This window comes from Anolis sagrei, chromosome 5, assembly GCF_037176765.1.
Source record: "Anolis sagrei isolate rAnoSag1 chromosome 5, rAnoSag1.mat, whole genome shotgun sequence".
NCBI lineage: Eukaryota > Metazoa > Chordata > Lepidosauria > Squamata > Dactyloidae > Anolis > Anolis sagrei.
The window spans coordinates 105,699,148-105,724,681 of NC_090025.1; the positions used below are offsets into that span (position 1 = coordinate 105,699,148).

At 41.5% G+C, this 25,534-nt stretch overlaps 1 protein-coding gene across 3 annotated transcripts; it reads right to left on the bottom strand.

The window, feature by feature from the left end:
* Window positions 1-5,939: 5,939 nt before the first annotated feature.
* Window positions 5,940-25,534, bottom strand: TRMT44 (tRNA methyltransferase 44 homolog). Of its 3 annotated transcripts, XM_060778003.2 has the most exons (11): window positions 25,183-25,534; window positions 20,107-20,224; window positions 18,038-18,254; window positions 16,722-16,790; window positions 16,086-16,193; window positions 15,034-15,105; window positions 14,010-14,110; window positions 13,217-13,400; window positions 10,493-10,850; window positions 8,141-8,257; window positions 5,940-6,201 (listed from the first exon to the last, which is right to left on the bottom strand). In XM_060778003.2, the coding sequence occupies exons 1-11, from the start codon at window positions 25,520-25,522 to the stop codon at window positions 5,960-5,962; spliced, it is 1,926 nt and encodes a 641-aa protein (XP_060633986.2). In that variant the 5' UTR covers window positions 25,523-25,534; the 3' UTR covers window positions 5,940-5,959. The 3 variants fall into 3 exon arrangements, with proteins under 3 accessions (XP_060633986.2, XP_060633987.2, XP_060633988.2); XM_060778004.2 differs by lacking the exons at window positions 5,940-6,201; window positions 8,141-8,257 and having other exon boundaries at window positions 10,733-10,850; window positions 13,324-13,400; XM_060778005.2 differs by lacking the exons at window positions 5,940-6,201; window positions 8,141-8,257; window positions 13,217-13,400 and having other exon boundaries at window positions 10,737-10,850.

Sequence of the window (25,534 nt, forward strand, 5' to 3'; positions counted from 1 at the left end):
CCTGCCCCTCAACCGGCTTCTTCCTGATTGGTTTGTGCCATCAGCTGGAGAGGAGGCGCAGCCGGCTTGGCTGTGCCTCCGCCAATCAGAAAGCCAGCACTGCTTCCAGCCTGCAACCAATGAGGGCGGAGGAGGAAGTCCTTGGGCAGAACAATGAAAAGAATGTCCAGATGATTGATTTAGGTTGATTTTAAGCTATCTAAGCGACCGGCCATAAATCTATAAAAAGATTCCTCCAAAGCCGGTCTGGTCTCTTGAAAGGATGTGATATGTAGATGTGGCTGGCATGATTGCCTAGCTCTGGTTTCCCGGTCGCAGATATGAGTCCATTGCAAAATCATATGGTTTCCTCGGTCCATGGGGAAATGACAAAAGGAAAGGAAATGGGAACATCCTGACCTCTCTTGAAAGCAGGGTGTCCTTTGTTGAAAAATGACCGGTTTTTCCAAAAGGTCCCCTCCAGCGGTCTTGCTTCAAGACTGAAGTGGGCCAGGGTATTATCATCCAACTAGTTCTTTGTTTAGATCCTGAGTCAATAGGGAAATACCTTGGGAAAAAGGTTACCCAAGGTTGTTGATATGCTGAAGATCACAAAAGGTGGCTTCCTTATATTTTCATATATAGACATACGCACAGGGGTCAGGGAGATACATAGGGGATAATAAGACATAGGGGGAATTTCATATACCAGACTCCAAAAGAAGAGAAAAGTCCATAAGCATAAAATCATAATATTCCTTCATGAGAAGGGATTCCATAGGGCTTGGGGAAAGTTCCATAAAGGTGTCCAAGTGTCCACGGAGTCCTTATAATCGTCCACCAACACTGAAGATCAAAATGTGGAGAACTACAGATCCCTTCACATCAAGGACCAAGGCGGCCCACCTCCATCTTAGGGGTTTCATGGGTTAACCACGACAGTCTGCCGGAATCAGCAGGCTCCTTGGATATCCACAAAATGGTGGCAGCGAGGCAATGTCTTTGGAAAAACATGGCATGGTTTTGGGGACAAAAAGGGTTATTCCTTGGGCGGAAAGGACAGCGGAGCGAAACCGAGATAGCCATTAGTCTTAGAATTCTCCCAGAAGATTGGCACCGTTTTTGAAGTGATCCGTTAACTTGCGGATATGGGGGCCCGAGGGGTTTCCGTATCCGCGGTTTAAGGGAACGCAGTTTCAGCCTCCCTGGGATGGGAGAATCACATCCCAGGAGGGCTGGCAGCTGTCTGCAGCCCGGGAGAGGAAAGATTTATTAGAAGGAAAATTTGAGGCAGTAAAATGACACAATGTAACACTATGGAGGGGGGATTAGTTACAATGTTAGGAAGGGGGGAAAGCAAAGAAATGAAAAGGCTTCTGAGCTGTAGCTGCTGTTGTGGCCACGTTCATGCAGTTGGCCCAAGCGGGGCATTGTAGATCTGCGGAACTCCCTGCTGCAGGTCAGATCAGCTTGAAGGCAGGGAGCTCCGCGCTCGGTCCCACTTCCATCCCTGCTTCCTCCATCCATCCCTCCCCTTCCTCCTTCTCCCTTATCCCGCTCTGACAGGGCCTAACTCACATTGTCTTCATGGCAACATGGCTCGCCTTGTGGTTCTGTCCTTCCTCCCTCCCTCCCATTCCTCCATGTCGCTTCCCATCTCTGGCAGGGCCTACATCATACTGTTTGCATGGCAACAAGGCTCCCCCTGTCCCTCCTTCAATTCCTGCTTCCTCATCCCTCCCTCCCTCCTTCCTCTTCCTCTCTTCTCCAGAGGGTCTAACTCACATTGCCTCCATGGCAGCATGGCTCTCCTTGTGGATCCGTCCTTCCCTCCTTCCCTCTCCCTTTTCCCCTCCCTTCCTCCTTCCCCTTCCTCATCCTCTCTTCTGCAGCTCTGGGAGGGAGTACGTCACACTGTTTCCATGGCAACAAGGCTCTCCCTGTGGCTCCTTCCATTCCTCCTTCCTCCATCTCTCCCTGCCTCTTCTTCCTTCTACCTTCTCCAGCTCTGACAGGGCTCATTCTATCTTCTGCAGCTATAAAATTCAACCTATGCCCTTTGGTGAGTCAGGCTTGAGCTACACTGCCCTATATCCCAGGATCGGATCCCTAATTATCTGCTTTGAACTGAATTATAGAAGTCTACACTGCCAGATAATCCGGGATCAGATCCTGGAATATAGGGTGGTGGAAGGGGCTTCAGTTTCCCATCCTAAATTACCAATGTCTTGAACCCTTCAGATATACAACAGGCAAGCTTCCCCAAAATGCATTAACATTCTTGCTACATTACTTCTCAGTGTTTTCTCCTAGCTTTGAATATTTCAGCAAGTATATCTGGGGGAAGTGCTGGCCTTGTTTGGCTGATAGGGCATTGGCAGCAATACAGTGTGAACAATTGTGTATGCTTGCAAGTTAACAAAAATCAGGCGGGTCAATGACTCGCAGTTCAAATATGCTGATGGATTCGTTTTTAAAAGGCTCATAGCTGGCAAAACAGAGAGATATCCTTCCCCGAAAAGACTGTGATGCATCTGGGTAAAAAAGAAGTGAGTCACAGTAAACCAGTAGGATACTTTGTTGCATAGGACAAGGTGTCCTATGCTTTCTCTAAAGTTCAATGAGGATTTAGGACAAGGCTTCCAGATGGTGAAGCCCAACCTGAAGTAGCACAGGGAGTGATGAATGTGTCATACCTCTACAGTGCGGAGGGAGAAGAAAATTAAGATTGGATCGTTTCAAAATGGAAAGAAATGGGGGACTGCTCTGGAAACAGTGGGGAGCCACCTGCAGCCTGTGTCCGACTTCAAGGAAGATACTCACAAGACACAGCCCCCCTCTACAGCCCTTTTGGTGGTAAAAGAGGTGGTAAATATTATTTAAACCGATCCACTCCTTACAAGAAGGTGTAGTACAATTCTTTTCCTTCTTTTGTATGTAGCCTATCAGAAAAGCAAGCCTAATATGTTTGGATTGACTCAATTCTTCTTCCGGTAACAGTTTCTAAAACCCTTGGATTTTCTTAGGTTTGTGTTCTTGAATCCTGACTGGCTGATTATTTTGAGGAGATAATGTCATAACTGTTCATTGAATCCATGTTGTCAGTTAGCCATTGGACTCAGTGAGACATTTCTTCTGTTTTCTGTGTTGCACTGGTCACTATTACTCGGTGTCTCATCCACAGTTGTTTGTCTAGCTAGGAATGAATGAATACATAAGTAAGTAAGGTGAAGTCACAGCAATAAAAATTCAAGTGGTCTGATAGTTATTCCTTTCTTTACCTTAAAGTTCTGAGAAATTCCCTGAACTACAGAAGTGGATGTTGCAGGTGAAGTTGTTTCTCAAAAAAGTGCAACATAACTTGGCAAATTCAGGAGTTATATTTAAAAATTCCCCCCTTTTAAGGTTTTTTTTATGTGGAAGAAACAACTGGTTTCAAAACCCTCTCCTATCTGCACATTACTCTGCAACTTTAATTTACATTTAATAATAAAATATGCCAATTCAAACATTGGAAAGTGTGGAGTATACACTATTCAGGAGCCATTATTAGCAAAGATGTCAGACTATATTAAAATAAATTACAATACATAAGGTATACCTAGTTACAAATATATCAAGTAATTTACTTTTCTAAATCTTTAGATAGAAAGGAAATGCATGCCAGAACTCTTTGTGGAATGACGTCTGAGACCGGCAATTGACGAATGGTACTGATCACAATATATGGACTGGACATACGGACTGAGTTGGACCCGATTTTATCCTGGTGAACGGCTTTTATGTAATTTTATGTAATTTATGTAATGTAATTGGTAACTTAATGTTGTGTATTATGTTTTATATTTTCAGTGTTAGCACTGAATCTTTGCTGTTAGCCGGTCTGACAGAGGTAGAGAAGATCGGGATATAAAAGTTTTAAATAAATAAATAAATAAATAAATAATAAAAAATAGTGGGTGGTGTCCTGAAATTTCTGTCAGATATACTAAATAAAAAGGTGCATTATTATGAAAAAAATGAGGATTTCATCTGAATCAGAACTCTGAACTTTGGGGAGGGGGGTCCACAAGAGAGGAGAGGAAAAAAGAAACCCTTTTACATATAAAGTGGGAGAACGATGGTGTGATCCCCTAAATCCCCAACCTCTTCTTTCCTCTTTATTTTCAATATCTTTAATATCTTTAATATCCTGAATAAAAATATATATATTTGAAAAAAAAGAACTCTGAACTTTGAATCAGCATGTTAGTAAGACCAAAGGGTAAACAGTTATACCAAAAAGAGGAGATAACAGAAAGGAAAAGAGAGGTAAAAGGTAAGTGCAGCAAAAACTAAAAACTAAAAACTAAGGCAGCTTTACTTCTGGTAATTTAGGGCATTTATAGGCAAATTGTGAATGCTTTGCTTTTGCTTTTGGGGGGAACATGCAGTACCAATAAGCCTAGGTAACTTTGTGGAGATATAGTTGTGATGTAGTGATGTATTGATATTGATGTTTAATGATTTGTGATGCTATTGCTTTTAAATGCTTAATGATTTTGTATTGTGTATACCTAAATTGTTGTAAACCGCTCTGAGTCGCCTAAGGGCTGAGAAGAGCGGTATACAAATAAAGTAAATAAATAAATAGTTATGCCCATAGCCTTGTGGGCAAAGTGTGGCATTGTTCAGATTGCAGTCATAATTCAAAACATGTACTGATCTCTATTCATATAGTGGTTTAAACAGTTGATGATAAATTTGAAGACTAAGGTTTGATTCGCTGTTTGGGCATGGAAACCCACTGGGCGACCTTGGGCAAGTTATACATTCTTCGTCCCAGAAAACTGTTGTATAGGTTCACCTTAGTGTCATCGTAGGTCAGAAACAATTTGAAGCACACAACAAGTTGCACAAAAGCCAGCTTAGCTTTCAACAATATGGCTTCCTCCAAGAACACACTTCACTTATTCCATTCCATTGGGTTTGCACATATGGTTCTATGTTTCTGTTCAAGAGACATATTAGAAACTTTGATTTTAGTAGTGAACAGTGCTAATTGCTATTTTCCTCTATAACACTGTATCAACAGGTAATCCCAATAGAACATTTTGTATACTGTGGAGAAGGAACACAGCAAAAGTACCAATTGTAACAGTGCAAAACAAAACAAAACAAAACAAAAAGTTTACTCCAGGCACTTTCAGGCCATTATATGCTAATCAAGGTGGTCAGTTAAACGTTCACACCCAGCTCTAGCAGACAAGAGTCCCTTGTCCCACCTTGGTCATTCCACAGATATATAAAGCCTTTTTACTAGTTCCAACAGACTTCACTACCTCTGAGGATGCTTGCCACAGATGCAGGCGAAATGTCAGGAGAGAATGCCTCTAGACGATGGCCATATAGCCCGAAAAAACCTACAACAACCCAAAACAAAAACAAAAAACTCAACTACCAAATAAGCAACAGGAATGGCAAGATACAGTACACTGAAAGGTTGTATGATGGCACTTGCCTTAACAAAAAGGTAATTCTGGAGACATACGAGTTCTGAGATATAAGCATTTGCAGGTGTAGCAGATCAAAAGGGGGACAAGGCTTGCAGTGAGAATTTGGAGGGTTACAAAGTTTGCATTTTTAAAAACAAAGTAATGTCTATATCAGTGGTTCTCAACCTGTGGGTCCCCAGATGTTTTGGCCTTCAACTCTCAGAAATCCTAACAACTGCTAAACTGGCTGGGGTTTCTGGGATTTGTAAGCCAAAACACTTGGGGATCCACAGGTTGAGAACCACTGCTCTATATGATTAGGAGGGTAAACTACAGAAGTTCAAGAAATGGGATTTCACAACCTTTTTTCTCTCACACAAGAATGTGATACAATCTCATTGTTGCATGAATTGAAAGTGCCACCACCATGCAATTAAGATGAGTACATCTGCTAATGCACGAAACAAAATCAAAATTCCATCTGAGTAAACTGGGTTACAAACTTTTTATTGTTTTCCTTTATTTTTCCTTGGTGCAAACAGAGTTGGTTTTAGCTCTTCTGTCCCATGAGCATAATTACATGATTCTGAAGTCAGTGGACAACCCTGCGGATGGTGAACGTAAAACCAGCACAGGCGGGTTTTAAATGTTTTAGAAGGAAGTCGTCGTTTAACCTGATTTGCTGGCCTGTTTTTCCTTGGTGGTTTGGCTTCTCTCCAGTCACGAATATGAACTTTCCCATTCAAAACTAAGACGAAGAAAAGAAAGGGTAAGATTAGTGTTGAAAGGTATTGGCAGTACAATAAAAATGTCTATGATAACAGGAAAAATCTGATTTTTGTGAGCAAATTAATGCAAATATGCACATGAAATAAGTTTCCAAAGGTGGATCAGATACACCTGATGAAAACAGTAGTCCAGGACAGTATCACAAACACCTCACTTTTTAAAGTGCCATAAGCACACTTTGCTGTTCATTTAGATTGTATATTATTTTGCAATTATCAATAAAACATTTTAGGAAAAACTGGATAACTCCTTTTAAAACACATATGTGGCCACAAGCAAGAATGTACGTAAGTTATTGAAAGGATTCTTGTTAATGTATAGGAAACCTACGAGTAAAAATGAATTCCTAGAGGAGGGAATGGGCTGAATGAAGAAAAATAAATTGCAACTAAATTCAGATTCGACAGAGGTGTTAAGTATTATGGGTTGGAGGTGCGTCAACCAGTTCTGGATGAGATTACATTCTTCCTGAAAGACTTGTGTTCCTGGATCTGCCTCTCCAGATGTCAGCCTAGATAGATGCGACCGTCAGGAATGGTTACTACGAGCTTTAATTACAACTAGAAAACTTAATTATAGATCAGTATAATTAAGGAAGAAACTAAACCAGCAAAGATATGGATAGAAACAGAGAAAAGTCTATACAAGAAATGGATGACAAATTTAACTATCTTTTGAAAAAACAGAGCAATATTTTTTAAAGAAACAAACCAAAATGCTTATGCCACTTGCAAAAATGTTATTTCCTTAATGGCTCTGAAGCTGAGCTCACATGCTACTGATAAGTGAAGAAAATATTTTCTTGTGCAACCTTTTTTACAATCATCCAACTATAGCTTAAAGCAGGGATCCTCAAACTAAGGCTTGGGGGCTGGATATGGCCCTCCAAGGTTATTTATCTGTCCCTCGCTCAGGGTCAACCTAAGTCTGAAATGACTTGAAAGCACACAACAACAACAACAACAACAACAACAACAACAATCCTATCTCATCAGCCAAAAGCAGGCCCACACTTCCCCTTGAAATACTAATCAGTTTATATTTGTTAAAATTGTTCTTCATTTTAATTATTGTAGCGTTTTAAGTGTTTTTTGCACTACAAATAAGATATGTGTAGTGTGCATAGGAATTCATTTATGTTTTTTTCAAATTATAATCTGACCCTCCAGCAGTTTGAGGGACTGTGACCTAGCCCTCTGTTTAAAAAGTTTGAGGACCTCTGGCTTAAAGGAAGGTCAAAGGCTAAAGGTAGGATTCGAACATGAGTTTGGCTCTTCCATTAAGGAAGAAGTACTTGGAAGAGCCAGGTTTGATTCTGCAATGTAATTTGTACATTTTTAGCACCAACAAAAATCCCCTCTCCTTTCTGAGTAAAAGGCTAACAAAGGGAGAGTTCTGAAGACGCTCTGACCACTTTCCAGAAGCAGGGTACACCCTTATTTATTTATTTATTTGCTATATTTATATACCGCCGTTTCTCAGCCTAGCCGGCGACTCAACGCGGTTTACAACATAATATAACAATCAACAGTATACAGTTAAAAGCATAAAAAACATAAAAAACATAAAAACACAATTCATATATCAATACCAATCCAGTTCGACTCTTAACTAAAAACGTGATCCAGTTCGTCATCCATGTTGCCAGTCCTTTAGTCAGTTACCATTCGTTGCATTGGGTTAACCAAATGCCTGCCTCTAGAGCAGGAAAAACTTGGTCAATCTTTGTGGCTGGATTTTTGTGCACAATTATGTGATATTTCTACTCAATTCCATCCATAGGAAAAAAATAATGTAGTAAAATGCCTTCTGTGAGAAGTCATAGATGTCATTCTAGTAACGGTGTTTTAAAACCAAGATATAGGGAGCCAAAATCACATCACATTCCCAGTTCTTACCTTCAAACACTTGATGATTGTTTCTCAGCAAGGTTTGGAGGCCTCCGTATTCATTCTTCAGAGTTTTTAATGTTTCCTTATCTAAATGTTCTGCAACTTCTCCTAAGGTAAGACTCACTACAGAAAATAATACATTCAAGTAAAAAAGCTGTTAGTCCTTAATGATAGTTGTTTAGCATTTATAAGCAACCACTTGCTCAGCTGGTTTGAGGTTTTGGGCTTGAGTGTTACCAGCACGCCGATGACACTCAGCTTGTGCTGAAGATGGAAGGCCGACCAGACTCTGTACCCGATTATTTCCATCAGTGCCTCGAGGCCGTTACTGGATGGCTGCGTGCCAGCAGGTTGAGGGTGAATCCAGCAAAGACGGAGATCCTATGGCTGGGTCAACCGGGCAGTGGGGATATCCAGCTGCCTACCCTGGATGGCGAGGCGCTACGCCCATCATCATTGATAAAGAGTCTGGGAGTCCTTTTGGACCCTCTGCTGATGATGGAGGCCCAGGTCTCCGCCATTAGCAGAACCGCTTTTTTTCATCTGCGGCAGGCTAGTCGGCTGGCCCCCTACCTGTCCAGGGATTACCTAGCTACGGTGATCCAGGCTATGGTCATCTCAAGACTGGACTACTGTAACGCCCTCTACATTGGCCTTCCTCTGTCGGTGATCCGGAAGCTCAAGTTGGTACAAAATGCAGCTGCTCGGCTTCTTGCGGGAATTCCGATGAGATGCCACATAATACCAATGTTACTACTGCTGCATTGGTTACCAATTGAGCACTGGATCACTTTCAAAGTGATGGTACTCACCTTTAAGGCTTTGCATGGTCTGGGGCCGATGTACCTGAGGAACCGCTTCACCCCCTACCAACCCCAGAGATCCCTCCGTTCTGAGGACCAAGATTTGTTAGAAATTCCCAGTGTCAAGACCTTGCGTCTAACAGCAACCAGATGCAGAGCCTTTACAGCAGTGGCACCATCACTCTGGAATACTCTGCCACCTGAAGTCCGTACCTTGCGGGACTTATCAGCTTTCCGCAGGGCATGTAAGACATATCTGTTTAGACAGGCCTTTGATCTTTGATATTGCTGTTTTAAAAATGTTTTAAAATTGTGTTAGATTTTAGCTTGTTCTTGTAAGCCGCTCCGAGCCCCAGGGGAGTGGCGGCATATAAGTTTGAATAATAAATAAATAAATAAATAAATCGTGTTTTTATTTTAAGTTTCTGAAAACTGTGTCACTATTCTATGTGTCCTATGGAACATATTCTTCTGTGATTAAGTGGGTGCACATATAGCCCAGCTTACAAAATCACAGAAATATAGGGTTGGAAGGGGCTTCATGGGCCATCAATTCCAACCTCCTGCTCAGTTCATGGAACCATAGAATAACAGAGTTGGAAGAGACCACATGGACCATCTAGTCCAATCCCCTTGCCATGCAGAAAAGCACAAAGTATCCCTGACAGATGGCCATCAGCCTCTGTTTAAAATTCAGTATCTCTAACTAAAACATCTCCAACAGATAGCACATGTCCGCCACCTCTTTAGGCAATGTGTTCTACTGTCAAAGCATTCTTATTGCAAATATTTTCCTGCTAATGTTTAATTGAAATCTATCCTTTTGTAACTGGTTTCTAACCAGTTGCAGATCCATTTGATGGATCTGCATCTATTTCATAGTTAGCCAATTTGCTGCTTAAGATGCATATAAAAGCAGCAATTTGATGCCACATTAACATATATGAAATAAAATAAAACAAGTACATTAAAACAATAATTTAAAAACATATCAAACATTAAAACCACTCATTTAAAATCACACAATCCGATATCATAGCCCAAGGCCATTCCAATTGTCATTGTACCATTCTTGTTCTCTTATTGCACTGTTCTTGGCCAAAAGATTGGTCCCACATCCACATCTTTTTCCTGAAGATCAGGAGGGAGGTGGCTGATCTGATTTCATTGGGGAGGGAGTTCCACAGCCGAGGGACCACCACTGAGAAGGCCCTGTCTCTCGTCCCCACCAACTGCACCTGCGAAGGAGGTGGGACCAAGAGCAGGGCCTCCCCAGAAGATCTTAATCTCCTAGCTGGCTCCTAGAGGGAGATACATTCAGATAGGCAAACTGATCTCATAGCTGATCAGGATGCCACCTGTTCAGAATCTACACAAAGACTTGTTAGAAAAAGTACAGATGTGTGTACATTTTGCAATAATATATTACTTATTAGAATGTTTTGCTCTGAGCACTCTAAAAAGCCTATTACCATGGTGAAAGTTCACCTTCTATCAGTTGTAATTTTCATTTTTATATAAATATGCAAAATGAAGAAATAAACAAAGAATTTACCTCCTCTATTCCATGTGCTTGCATTTTCAAATGGACTCTCTTTGGTTTCCTTTAATAATAGATTTGCTACTCTCAAAACTACTCTGTCTACAAAATCCTGAGGCAGAGTAGTACAGTTTCTCATTTGTTCTTTAGTCCTGGGCAGAAACCCAGAGATTAAAACTTTGTCCATGTTTATCTCTTCAGATACTTCATCGTCCGCTACCAAGTCAGTGGCATCATTTACAGCTAAGAAGCTGCCATTCTCTGGGGTTGTTATGCCGCATAATTGGCGTCTGTTGATATATTGTGCTCGCTGTTCCTCAAGTACATTCTCTTGTGCTGCAAGGTAGGTTCTAGACATCCCAATTAGGCAGACCTAGGAATAAGACAATGTTTATTTAGGTGCCAATAACTCCTTACTGTGCTAAGGTAGACTCCACCAAAGTAGAGGGCAATAAGATCTCGTCAACGGTTCTTAATCTCCTGACTTAAGACACCACTCTATATGACACACACACCACTGTTTTCCTTGCCCAATTTCCTGTCTACATAAGAAATGCTGAAAGCAGTAACTGAAAGCAGAGAGATTTCTCGATTGCTGAAGGTAAGAGAAGAAAACAAATACCAGTAATCTGATTCTGGCAACTACAGTCTGGTTGTAAAACCAAGAGCTTCCAGGCAATCTGTATCGAAGAAGATCCTTTTCTAATCAATTGAATATAAACTATATTGTCAGTCTCAGCACTAGACTATCCAAAAAAATCAGAATACAATTGCACTATATTGGTTATAAAAAGCCAGAAGTGAAAAGAATGTGAGAGAGAAAACCTATGAAAGCTGTACTGATATAAAATAATATGGAAGTTCCATCAATCTCGGATGTCTAGTGTATGAAAAACCTGGAGTCAACTGTGATGTATACTACAGCTACACCAGTCACACTTCAAAACTATCAAACTCCTATAAGTCAGAATCACCTTGTCTCAATGATTTAGATGGCACCAAAGAATGATTACAGTCAGTCCATATTCACTGGGGTTAGGGTCACAGGACTCCCATGAAAATGAAAAACCTCAAATAATCAAACTGCTATATTTTAAAACTTGAGATAACACCTTTTATTATTTATTTATTTGAGGTATTTATATACTGCCCTTCTCAACCCCAAAGGGGACTCAGGGTGGTTCACAGCATTGGCAATAATTCAATGCCATTGATAAAAAACAGTATAAAACATCAAAATTGACCCTCCCCTGATATAACATTAAACCTTATTAAACACATCATATAAAATAACATTACATATCACACAAACACATAGCTATTGTGCGTAAACAATCCTGGGTCACTGCACTTTTAACTTTAACTTTAAATATTCCTATGATGGGCCGAATACTTGGTTCCACGGCCAGGTCTTTAGCTGTCTTCTAAAGGTCTTAAAGTCTGCTGGAAGCTGTCTACAGGGCAATGGCTCCAAAGACTTGTTCCTCTGGTTGTTTTGGACTTCAGCTCTCAGAAATCCCATCCAGTTTACAAGCTGTAAGGAATTGTGGGAGCTGAAGTACAAAACACCAGGAGGACCCAAGGCTGCTAAAGAGCAATGGAGGCCCAAGAGATTCCTAGAAAGAACTTGTTCCTCTGGTTGTTTTGGACTTCAGCTCCCAGAAATCCCATCCAGTTTACAAGCTGTTAGGAATTGTGGGAGCTGAAGTACAAAACACCAGGAGGACCCAAGGCTGCTAAAGAGCAATGGAGGCCCAAGAGATTCCTAGAAAGAACTTGTTCCTCTGGTTGTTTTGGACTTCAGCTCCCAGAAATCCCATCCAGTTTACAAGCTGTTAGGAATTGTGGGAGCTGAAGTACAAAACACCAGGAGGACCCAAGGCTGCTAAAGAGCAATGGAGGCCCAAGAGATTCCTAGAAAGAACTTGTTCCTCTGGTTGTTTTGGACTTCAGCTCCCAGAAATCCCATCCAGTTTACAAACTGTTAGGAATTGTGGGAGCGGAAGTACAAAACACCAGGAGGACCCAAGGCTGCTAAAGAGCAATGGAGGCCCAAGAGATTCCTAGAAAGAACATTTTAATTAATTTCTAGAATAACCAAATATACAAAAGTCAAAACAGCAAATGTGGAAAGATGATTGTAATTTTAGCCTGAAATCAAACCAGTCTCTCTTCTATATTTAGTCTTGAAACCAGTTATTTTCCTTGCTTAGTTGTGATTAACCATATTCACTGCACTAATACATTGCTACTGTTCTCACAACTGAGGTTGTGCAAAGTTTATACCTATTCACTCTACAGCTATTGTAAATACATTTAAATTACCTCTCCCACATTATTTCAAGGGAGTAAGTAAATCATGCAGCACTGTAAGATACTCATGAGGAAAGTGAAGATGTACCACCCTTGATAGATTTTATCCCTTTGGGCGTTTTTTGACACACTCAGAAGCTTATGTTAATAGGGAGCACTAGTATATTTGATCCCGTTTTATACATTTAAGAATGGATAGAGAGACGGTTAAAAGTAAAGCAATTAATATAATATAATATATTGTATATACATATACTATTGATAACATTATAATGTAATACAATATAATACTAATAATAATACAATATTATAATTATATATTTTATATTACATGTAATATTACTAATAATATTACAGTATAATGGTATAGTACAATATAGTGATAAATAATAAAGACATTTTTAGACCAATGAAAATGGAAGTTACTCTTTTTGTTGAAGGGATTCTAAGGCAGTCTTCTTCCACATGAAAACCGCATGCAACTCCCACTTCTGTTACAAAATCAAGGTATTCTCTGTACTGAGTCTTCTTACTTTGCCTTCGGTTGTACTTTCCATGGAAATCAAAGAAACAGCAAGGCAATAGGAAATATCGACAAGAATAAGAAGACCTGTTACAGGGATGACAGATTGAGGTATTCAATTTTAAAAGGGCATTTTTCTGTATGCATATGAACTATTGTACATTCTAGACTTGACATAAGTAAAGAAGAAGTCTAGTATTTCTCAAGATTTGATTGATCTCAAATTTCTTACCTTTCAGATCTTAGAAATAATACCAATTAACGTTTTAATAAGATGCTCAGTTTTTAAATTTATGAAATAATTCAGCTGAATCTGTCCTATGTCAATGTTTAGAAAGAGAAATGTGTGCTTAGCTATTATAGAGATTCTATCCTATTAATTCTATCTAATTAATTATATTCTAATTAAGTAAAAATATTATTGACTTCCCAGGAATGGGCTTCTTCCATTGACAGCTATTTTTTACGCAGCTCTCATATTGTTTTAGAGAAGCTTTTACTACAATTCCAGCATCAAATATTCCTCTCCTAATGTATCTTTGAAATGCACCAGTATTTTTATGCAGTTGAACTTCATAATTTTTAAATTGTATGATTCTTAATTATTTCAATATGCAGTATGCTAAAAGTGTCATTCATATACTGATTCCTTATTCCAAGTTTCAGAGATGCTCCTAGAATACTGAAAACCAGTACCTGGCTGCAATAACGGGTATCCATGGTGTCAGTTCATCAGAATGATTTCCAATCAACCAGTCAACATCTGGGTACAAATTGTTTGGACTCACAATATTTTCCTGAAAAGAAATAAAACAGTTCTTTATAACAGATGAGGAACCAGAATGGAATAGTGGTTTGAGTATTTTTCAAAGACTCTACAACCCAATGTTCAAACCCCTCAGCCTCAAAAGAAGGCAAAAACAAAACCCCCTTTGGTGAGGCACCAGCACTCTTTGACAAAGAATGCTAAAGGCCTTATAAAGCTACAATTCATTATTTCATAGCACTGAGCCATGGAAATTAAAGTAGTTCCAAATAGCATACTGCATTCATTTCTTTTGCGAATTTACCCCTGATATAGATTTTGTTGAACCCCTGGTGGTGCAGCTGGTTAAACCACTGAACTTCCTGACTGAAAGATTGGTAGTTCGAATCTGGGGAGCAAGGTGAGCTCCCACTGTTAGCCCCAACTTTTGCTAACCTAGAAATTCGAAAAATGTGAGTAGCTCAATAGGTACCGCTTTGGTGAGAAGGTAACAGAGCTCCATGCAGTCATGCCAGCCACATGACCTTGGAGACATCTACGAACAATGCCGGCTCTTCAGGTTTAGAAATGGAGATGAGCACCAACCCCCAGAGTCGAACACAACTAGACTTAATGTCAAGGGGAAACCTTTACCTTTACTTTATAGATTTTGTTTCTACCAGAAGAAACATATAGTGTCCCCCTTACCCTAAGAGCCCTCAAACCCTGCAATTGGTGTTTAGAGGGTCTTATGCAGTGGGACAGAGGGAATAGCAGAAGTTGAGGCCTCCCTGCTTGAACTTTGCAGAAGGTTAAGTTAGTACCTAACCCTCAGTGTTGCGGGCAAAGGCTTGAGCAGAAAAGGACAATCAATTAAAAATTAACGACATCAACACGCCATACTGCATTTGATAAGTCTGGCCAAGAATCAGTTGGTAAAGATATTAAATGTGAAAACACGAGTATTAACAATACCTCCAAGTGTGTATGTGGGCCATACATGTCCCATATTCTTCTTCTTTGGACATCAATACCTTTGCCTGGATGCTGAAAGATTTCATACATGGTTAGTCAAGTGGGGCTCACAGTTTCACATCTCTCCTATGGACAGAAGGCCACCATATCTCCTGAAGTCACTGTGGAGACACAGAGTACCAACAGTACTCAATTCTGAATGTAATATGTGACAGTAGGTCCTATGCCTGTTTGTAAAATTGTACCATGACACCTAATACTTAGTAACAAGTTGAGCATTTTGGGGTGGAGGTGGGACATAAAGAAAACGTTGTAATGCCAGCCAGCCATGGATATTACAGTATACATTTTGGGGTCTCTAAGATGTATAAACTGCCAATAAGTTCCATTGTAGCACACAATATGTGAATGATATCCAAATACCATAAAAAGAAATGCATAAAATACTCTGGTCTGAACTATCAGCCAACGGGACATTGCAATCCCTTGGTCACAAGAAAAACAACCTCCTGATCTCAGCCCTTTGCATGGATCAGAGCAGCTACAGCAGTGGTTCTCAACCTGTGGGTCCCCAGATGTTTTGGTCTTTAACTCCCAGAAATCTTAAAAGCTGGTAAACTGGCTAGGATTTCTGGGACTTGTAGGCCAAAACACCTGGGGAAACCACAGGTTGCGAACCACTGATATACAGAGACCTTGCTTCTGTCCTCCCTGCTAAAAATAATACTTATCAGGCCTCTTCAACCTGTAGCCCTCCAGGTGTTTGGGCCTCCAACACCTAGAAGCTGTAGCCAGCTTGTTAAATTGTGAGGAATTCTGGGACCTGAAGTCCAAAACACTTGGAGGCTGCAAGTTAAGGCAGCCTGCCTTACTCCTGTTGGTTTTGCCCTGGGATCATGGAAGCAAAATTTTGTCTAGGTAGGCAGGAAGAAAAGGAAAGGTAGAGAGGAAAAATACTGGCACACACAGTGATATTCCAATTAATTTAACTAAATGGGAAATGGGGGAAACAGTTATAGCTGGTTTTTTCCTTTCTCAATGAAACTATTTACCCCTTCGTTGCTCAAGATGTGAACTAGCAGACCATTTCCACAACCAAGATCAACAAAAGATTGTTTTTTTGAAAGCCCTCTCTCAGCTCTCTCATCTTCCCAAATGATCTAGGGAAAGAAATCAAATGCAAGATTCAGAAACTAGTAAGAGGCATCCACATTAATTTACAGATATCAAAGAGATTTTATGATTTTATTATTGTAAATACTTTAATGTCTTAATTTTTTTTTAAAATAAATGAAATTACTGTTTTTACTTGTATTGTTTTTATCATCATGATCCACTGAAATCTTGGTGAAAAGTGTGATATATAAATGAAATAAATGAGTAAATAAATAGTTCTAGTCTTCAGATAGTTTAATTAGAAACAGCACTGGAAACACGAACAAGTAAACTATTTTAAAACACCAAAACGAACATCTGCCAGTTTTGGTTCACCGAGACTGTTATTTTGTCTGCTTCTCAAAGAATTCTGCTCAATATATTTTAAGTTAAATTCTGAAAGTTTTTTGCCCAATTTTAACTTTTGGCAATATTTTTCTTCTTCTTCAAGAATCCATTGTTATTTTCCTGTTTAAGTTAATATATACATTTTCATGGATATTCTGCTATTTAGGTTTTTGACTCTAACTTACCAGCAGATATGCAGCTATAGCAACATCTTCAAATACAAACTTTTCTGGATTTGTGACTTCAGGCCAAACCTACAGATGAACAAGCAAAGTAAGAAGGCAATTCGCTGCAAATATTAACTACTGTATGTTAGTTAATATACCAGTGCATGCATGTGTGTATATATATCTACATAAAGAGGAATGGGAAGGGGGCATTATTATAGTCTGTGTAGCCCTTGGTAAGTTCCATGGTGGAAAATAGGAAGTTAATTGCATATATCACTGTTTCCAATCAATTCAAGAACATTCAGGTCATGCACTGAGCATCCTTTAGGTATAAGTTCAGAGTCACTTTCCATTTAGTTTCATGGCTAACTCAGGTAGCGCCTCTGGTAGATAAGCTGCTTACAAACAGGCTTTCAACAAATAAAGTAATTGCACCACCTCTTACTTATGCCCTATTGTTTGGTATAAAACCCTGCATGAATCCATAAGTTTAAGAAAATTCTGATTAGTTGAAATTTGGCGTGAGCAGATGAAAGGTGCAACCATGTCTGTCAAACAGCGAAGGAGTTTCTTCAGAATGCATAAAGCTTGTAAATCAATCATTACCATGTACTGCATTTTCTGGCATATAAGACTACTTTTTAACCCAGGATAATCTTCTCAAAATTTTGGAGTCGTCTTATACGCTGGGTATCATCTTATAGGGTGGGTGCCGAAAGTTCTGAGCCAGACTGGAGAATCTGCGGTCACCGCATATGGTGGGGAGAGCTCAAAAACGGCTGTGGCCACATTCCCACTATATGTGGCAACTGTATGAAAGCAGCAAAGGAAGTGCTGTACAGGATTTGTGGAAAGAAGTGACTTAACGTGGCCCCAATGACGAGGTGAGGGGCCCCTCGCCGCGAAGGTGTAAGTGAAGGATGGAGCAAGCTGAAGGCATCCGGGATGCCCAAGGTATGGGGAAAGTGGCGCTGTGCACAGAAAAACACCCATCTGGCCCACCCTTGTATCCTATTACCATACCTCCTTCTCTGCCTCTCAGATCTCGCTCCTGATGACTGCAGTGAAGCAACGCAGGCGTGCATGTACGGTGAAGGAGGTATGGTAACAGGAAAATTAGTGTATTGAAATCAAATCTGATGTTTTTTAAATTATTTGGTGTGCATTGGAAGAGGGATAGTCTTATAAGATGAGTATATCCCAAACTCTGTATTTTAACTGGAAAAGTTGGGAGTCGTCTTATACGTCCAGTCGTCATATATGACGGAAAATATGGTATATCTCAAATAAAAAAACAGTGAAAAAGACGGTCCTGTTCCATTACTATTTACCTTTACAATCTCTTTGTATTTCTCCTTTAAATCTTGGTAAATCTTGCTGTATTTTTCCACAGAAATGAGCGAGAGAGTACTTTTAAATTCATTCTTTATAGTCTCTGTAGACCACTTTGCCAGTTTTGACAGAAGTTCATTTTTAAGCCATGTTCTTTTGGGATATAAAATTCCATCCGAAATATAGTTTTGTGGTGATGATAAAACTGATATGGACCTTTAAACAAAAAAAAATCAGAGTAATTTAATACTTTTCATTCAGCTCTGCATGTTGTCTGCAAGCCTGATCACCGGCTCCCAAAGTAGTTACTCTACTCCGAACTTAAGAATAGAAAACGGAATTTTGGAGGAAAAGAGATTTAAAGATGGGTTCAAAGCCAACCTTAAAAACTGTGGCATAGACACCGACAACTGGGAAGCCCTGGCCCTTGAGTGCTCTAGCTAGACGTCTGCTGTGGCCAGCAATGCTGTAGAATTTGAAGAGGCATGAATGGAGGACGAAAGAGAGAAAAGTGCCAATAGGAAGGCGCCTCAAGCAAATCCTGATCAGGATCGCCTTCCACTTGGAAACTGATGCCCTCATTGTGGGAGAACATGCGGGTCAAGAAAAGGGCTCCACAGTACCTACATACCTACTGCCAGGACACTGCACTCGGAGGACAATCTTGCTCGGACAATGAAAGTAATTTTTACCTTTTTAAAACCTGATCACATAAAAATCCTAAATATTTTTTGACTGTTTCCTATCATAGTATCATATATATGACAGGCTACACTAAGCTCTACTGTGTAACAGATAGCAAACATTCTTACACATCTAAGAGCAGAGATGAACACTGGTGCTAATCATTGAGGCCAGGGGTTGACAATCTGTGATGAAATTGTGAAATATCTAAATGTCTTTGGACGTTCACTCCCACCAGACCTAAGGCCCTTCCACACAGCCCTATATCCCAGAACATCAAGACAGAAAATACCACATTATCTGAGTGTGGACTCAGATAACCCAGTTCAAAGCAGATATTGTGGGATCTTCTGCCATGATATTCTGGGATATAGGGCTGTGTGGAAGGGCCCCAAGGCCCCTTTGAACTGCTGAATAAAATCTCACATTATCTGCTTTGAATTGGAATATATGGCAGTGTGGACTCAGGCCCTTCCACACAGCTGAGTAAAATCCCACATTTTCTGCTTTTAACTGGAAAAAATGGCAGTGTGGATTCTGATAATCCAGTTGAAAGCAGATATTGTGGGATCTTCTGCCTTGATATTCTGGGTTATATGACTATTTGGAAGGGCCCCCAAATTGAGTTTTCAGTGGGCATACATGACAGGAGATGCGATTCAATAACACTGATGGTGTAACTTCAATGCTGGTTTGCCTGCCTTGTGAGCTAAAGTACCATGACTCAAAGTGGTTTGCAAAAGTTATGGAGCACCACAAGTCTATCCTTGATATAAAAAGAAGCAACTAGAACTCTGTGCCAATATTGGTTAACACATCAATGAACAGAATTGAACCGGAGGCCAGTGTATGCATTGTGGGAGGGTTAGTATTCAATAGAATCCTTGCTGCCATATTTTTCACTAGTGGAAGTTTCCAGCAACTTTTCAAAAGTGGATCCGTGTATAGCACACTGAAATAATTCAATCTGGATATAATTACAAGATGTATAACTCTGCCCACATCTAACCCCAGTTAAGATTTTATTGCCAATTTAAGATTTCAACTTAGTTATACATTAATCATTTATTTGTTCAAGGTATTTATTTTTGCCTCTTGGCCCCCTGGGGCATTCAAGGCAATGCACAATCAATATGAAACAAATAACTTTTTAAAAAATAGTTCGAATACCTCTTGAAATGGTTTTAAAACCAGACAACCATTTTTTAAAAACAGCATAGAAGAAGCTTGGCCTATCTGAACCTTATAGAATGGAAAAAAATGTTGAATATACCATAGTTCAGGTAACCAATCTAAACTGGGGTCACAAACACTAATTCTATAAGACATGTTTATCACAAGAAAAAAAACACTCAGAATAATGGTACATGTTTTCAGTACTCACCACTCATTGTCTTGTTTGTGCGTAAGTTGAATTTGATAAATATTGCAATTCTTGATCTTGTACTTGCCCTCATGAGTTTGCTCCAAAGGCAAAAAGGTTACTACCCCTTTAACGATATCTGTAAATATTTGCAGAGGGTATGATAAGAATTCTTTAGAACATCAGAATTTATAGAATACTTGGTACAAAAAATTTAATGTAAATCAATCTGTTGTAATCCTTTCAGTAACCTTGTGAGGAAGCTTGGCACTTCCACTAGAGATTTATGTATTTATCATGTCAGAAGTGAGTTGAGGGCACAGTTAAAATGTATTTAAAACACAAAGTTGTTTAAAAAAACCCTTGGCATTATGCTACATGTCCTTTGACCAGAAGCTGGCCACTTGGATTGCCTCTGGTGTCTCTGTGAGAAGGTCCTCCATTGTGTATGTGGCAGGGCTCAGACTGCATTGCAGTAGGTGGTCTGTGGTTTGCTCTTCTTGCAACTTGCAGCATGCAACCCACTAGAGATGGAAGTCAAGGATGAAAGAAAGCTGCTGAAGCTAATTAACAACAATTCTACTACCCTAGGGTGCACCCAAAGTACATAATCAATGCAGTTTGACTCAACTTTGATTGCCATTAGACACCAGCCTACTTTGAAAGAGAGTGGCCACAGCGGGAGGGAGCAGATCACAGGAGCTGTCTTCATAGACCTGTCAGCGGCTTATGATACTGTAAACCACTGCCTCCTCCTGAGAAAAATGTATAATATCACAAATGACTATTACCTCACCCGCCTCATAGGAAACCTGCTACAAAACAGGAGCTTTTTTGTTGAGTTCCAAAGCCAGAGAAGCAGATGGCAGAAACAGAAGAACGGCCTGCCTCAGAGGAGCGTGCTTGCTCCATCCATGTTCAACATTTACACAAATGACCAGCCACTGCCAGAAGGGACAGAGAGTTTCATCTATGCAGATGATCGTGCCATTACTGCTCAAGCTTTGAGATGGTTGAACAGAAGCTCTCTGAAGCTCTAGGTCAGTGGTTCTCAACCTGTGGGTCCCCAGGTGTTTTGGCCTACAACTCCCAGAAATCCCAGCCAGTTTACTAGCTGTTGGGATTTCTGGGAGTTGAAGGCCAAAACGTCTGGGGACCCACAGGTTGAGAACCACTGCTCTAGGTGCTCTTACTGCCTATTACAGGGAAAACCAGGTGATCCCTAATCCATCTAAAACACAGACATGTGCTTTTCACCTTAAGAACAGACAAGCATCCCGAGCTCTGAGGATTACCTGGGAAGGAATCCCACTGGAACATTGCAACGCACCCAAATACCTGGGAGTCACTCTGGACTGTGCTCTGACCTACAAGAAACACTGCCTGAATATCAAGCAAAAAGTGGGCGCTAGAAACAATATCATACGAAAGCTGACAACCTGGGGATCACAACCAGACACTGTGAAGACATCTGCCCTTGCGCTATGCTACTCTGCTGCTGAGTATGCATGCCCAGTGTGGAACACATCTCACCACGCTGAAACAGTAGATGTGGCTCTTAATGAGACATGCCGCATTATCACGGGGTGTCTGCTCCCTACACCACTGGAGAAATTACACTGTTTAGCCCGGTATTGCACCACCTGACATCCATTGGGAAGTAGCAACCAACAGTGAAAGGACTAAGGCAGTGACATCTCCAGCTCATCCCCTACTTGGATATCAGCCAGCACGTCAACAACTTAAATCAAGAAATAGCTTTCTAAGATCTACAGAGACACTGACTGGAACACCCCAGCAACTGAGAGTCCAAAAGTGGCAGGCTCAAACCCAGAACCTCAATCAATGATTTGGCCGGGGTGGTCCATGCCTTGGTCACCTCTAGATTGGATTACTGTAATGCCCTCTACCTGGGGCTGCCCTTGAAAACGACTCAGAAATTCCAACTGGTTCAACAGGCGGCGGCCAGGATGTTAACTGGCGCTCCTTACAGAGAGAGGTCAACCCTTCTGTTTAAGGAGCTCCATTGGCTGCCGTTTACTTACCGAGCCCAATTCAAGGTGCAGGTGCTTACCCAGAAAGCCCTAAAAGGTTTGGGATCTGCCTACCTGCATGACCGCATCTCCGTGTATGAACCCATGCGATCCCTTCGTTCATCCGGAGAGGCCCTGCTTACGATCCCACCTGCGTCACAGGCGCGTTTGGTGGGGACGAGGGACAGGGCCTTCTCTGTGGTTGCCCCCGACTCTGGAACACCCTCCCCAAAGATATTAGACTAGCACCCACGTTGGCAGTCTTCAGGAAGAATCTGAAGACCTGGCTATTCCGATGTGCCTTTCCGGAATAGGATAATCTCCAGCACTACGTCCCAGAAGCACTTTATTAGAGTTTAAGACTCTCTGCACATTGCACTTGCCTGGATATCCAAATACCACCTGCCACACCCAGCACTTTTTAACTTGTACCCATCACTGGCCCGGCCCTGGTTTTTATTGCGTAATTGATTTATAGTTTTTTATAGGCCATGACAGACTTTGTATTTCTAGGTGCAAAGATTACTGCAGATGCAGACTGTGGCCAGGAAATCAGAAGACGCTTAATTCTTGGGAGGAGAGCTCTGGCGTGGGCTGGCCCATGAGGTCACGAAGAGTCGGAGACGACTGAACGAATGAACAACAACAACAACATTGCTTATGTTTTTAATTTGCTTTAAATTGTACTGTTATTGTTTTGCTGTTGTTGTGTTGAGGCCTTGGCCTTTGTAAGCCACATCGAGTCCTGCGGGAGATGCTAGCGGGGTACAAATAAAGTTTAATAATAATAATAATAATAATAATAATAATAATAATGGCTGATACCAAATGAGAGACTCTCCCCTGGACACACAGAGGACTGGGCGACTTGGAAGGTGCTGAACAGACTGCGCTCTGGCCCCACGAGATGCAGAGCCAACCTTAAGAAATGGGGCCACAAAGTGGAATCCACGACATGCAAGTGTGGAGAAGAGCAAACTAGAGACCACCTGCTGCAATGCAACCTGAGCCCTGCCACATGCACAATGAAGGACCTCCTTGCGGCAACACCAGAGGCACTCCAAGTGGCCAGATACTGGTCAAAGGACATTTAATCAACTACCAAACTCACAATTTTCGTATTTTGTCTGTTTTTTTTTTTTTTTTGCTTTGTTCTGTTAGAAATGTAATATAATCGACTGGTTGCACTGACACGATAAATAAAAATAAGTAAGTGGAAAACATTTCAGAAACCCTAGGCTCGGGGCCCTTCCTCACAGTCATATAACCCAGAATATCAAAGCATAAAATCCTACAGTATCTGCTTTGAACTGAGGTCCCTTCCAGACAAGCTCTATATCCCAGGATCTGACCCCAGGTTTTTTGCTTTAAACTGGATTATATGAGTCTGCACTGTCAGATAATATGGGATAAACAGAAAACCTGGGATGAGATCCTGGGATATAGGGTCTGTCTGGAAGGGCCCTGGGTTATCTGAATAAACACTGCCATGTAACCCAGTTCAAAGCAGATAATGTGGGATTTTATACAGCTGTGTGGAAGGGGCCTTAGATCTCAGTCTATTTTGACAGGTGAACTAGTGCCCTTTGCCTTTCTGAAGAGAGAGAAAGGGAGAGGGCAAGGCTTCAAGACGCCTGCTTTCACTGACAGGAAGTATAGACGTATTGTCGAAGGCCTTCATGGCTGGAATCACTAGGTTCTTGTGGGTTTTTTTGGACTATAGGGCCATGTTCTAGAGGCATTTCTCCTGACGTTTCGCCTGCATCTATGGCAAGCATCCTCAAAGGTACCATCCATCCAACCATCACCCAAGTCAAAAAAGAAGCATCATTAAAGCCTTGGCAGACCATGCAAAAAGAATCTGCGAACCCCACCTCCTCCAAGATGAACTGAACCACCTAAACTGGGCTCTCCAGGCCAATGGATACTCCACCTCAGACATCAGAAGAGCTGCAAGACCGAGAACAATCCACGAGAGTAAAGACGAAGATCCACCCAGAGGAAAAGTGTTCCTGCCATACATCAAGGGAACCACTGACCGCATAGGGAAGATGATGAGGAAACACAACATACAAACAATCTACAAACCCACCAAGAAAATCCAACAAATGCTACGTTCAGCAAAGGACAAGAGGGATCCTCTCACCTCTGCAGGAGTCTATCGTATACCATGCAGCTGTGGACAAGTCTACATAGGGAACACCAAACACAGCATTGCCCAAACACGAATCAAGGAACATGAAAGGCACTGCAGGCTACTTCAACCAGAGAAGTCAGCCATAGCAGAGCACCTGATGAACCAGCCTGGACACAGCATATTATCCGAGAACACAGAAATGCTGGACCACACCAACAACCACCATGTCAGACTATACAGAGAAGCCATTGAAATCCACAAGCATGTGGACAATTTCAACAGAAAGGAAGAGACCATGAAAATGAACAAAATCTGGCTACCAGTATTAAAAAACTCTAAAATTACAACAGCAAAACAACAGGGAGGAAACAACCAGGCACATCTTAACACCTCTCAACAAAAGATTTTCCCAGGCTCAGCCAGGCCTTCAAATGCTAATGAAGGTGGTCAGTTGAAACATTCACACCTAGCTCCAGCAGAGAAGAGCTCTTTGCCCCACCCCAGCCATTCCACAGATATATAAACCCATTGTCCTAATTCCAACAGACCTCACTACCTCTGAGGATGCTTGCCATAGATGCAGGCGAAACGTCAGGAAAAAATGTCTCCAGAACATGGCCATATAGCCCGGAAAAACCCACAAGAACCTAGGAAGTATAGACTTACTAGACAAGAGAAAAGACTTCAATTGTGAGACAAGACCTCACAACCTCCGAGGATGCTTGCCACAGATGCAGGCGAAATGCCAGGAAAGAATGCTTCTAGAACGTGGCCATATAGCCCGAAAAACATACAACCCAGTGATTCCAGCCATGAAAGCCTTCGACAATACAAGACTTCAATTCTTGAGTATACCAAAGCTATGCGAAGAAGTGTGGCCACAGAGGGAAGGAGGCTTTGGGCCTTTCCTCCAGGCCCTCCACTTACCTTTCACGACCATTTCCTGGGCAGGGGCGGGAGTGCTGCCCTTGGGCACCAGGGTACGCAGCACTACTTCCAGGCCCTCCTCTTCGTCGGGACTACCATCCAAGCCGAGGGCCTCCCGGCAGCATGAGGCGCGGAGAGCCTCCCAAGGCGGCCCCTCCAGCAGCTTCCCTTCGCCCCCGAGGCCAGGCTTGGCGGCCCTGCGGGAAGCATCGAGGCGGGCGCCGCAGAGGCGCTTGTTGGCCACCTGGGGCCTCTCCAGCCAGACGCCCACGGCCTCCCAGAAGCCCCCCGGGAGGAGCCGGAGCGGGTCCCTCACACAGGCCTCCCGCAGCAGCTCCATGGCCCTTCCGAG

Coding starts and splice junctions, on each gene's coding strand:
- TRMT44 (XM_060778003.2), bottom strand. CDS start 25,522: ATGGAGCTGCTGCGGGAGGCCTGTGTGAGGGACCCGCTCCGGCTCCTC. Junction 16,791..18,037: donor AATACAAAGAGATTGTAAAG/GTAAATAGTAAT, acceptor GTTCATCTGTAG/GTTTGGCCTGAAGTCACAAA. Junction 6,202..8,140: donor CAATCATCAAGTGTTTGAAG/GTAAGAACTGGG, acceptor TCTTCGTCTTAG/TTTTGAATGGGAAAGTTCAT.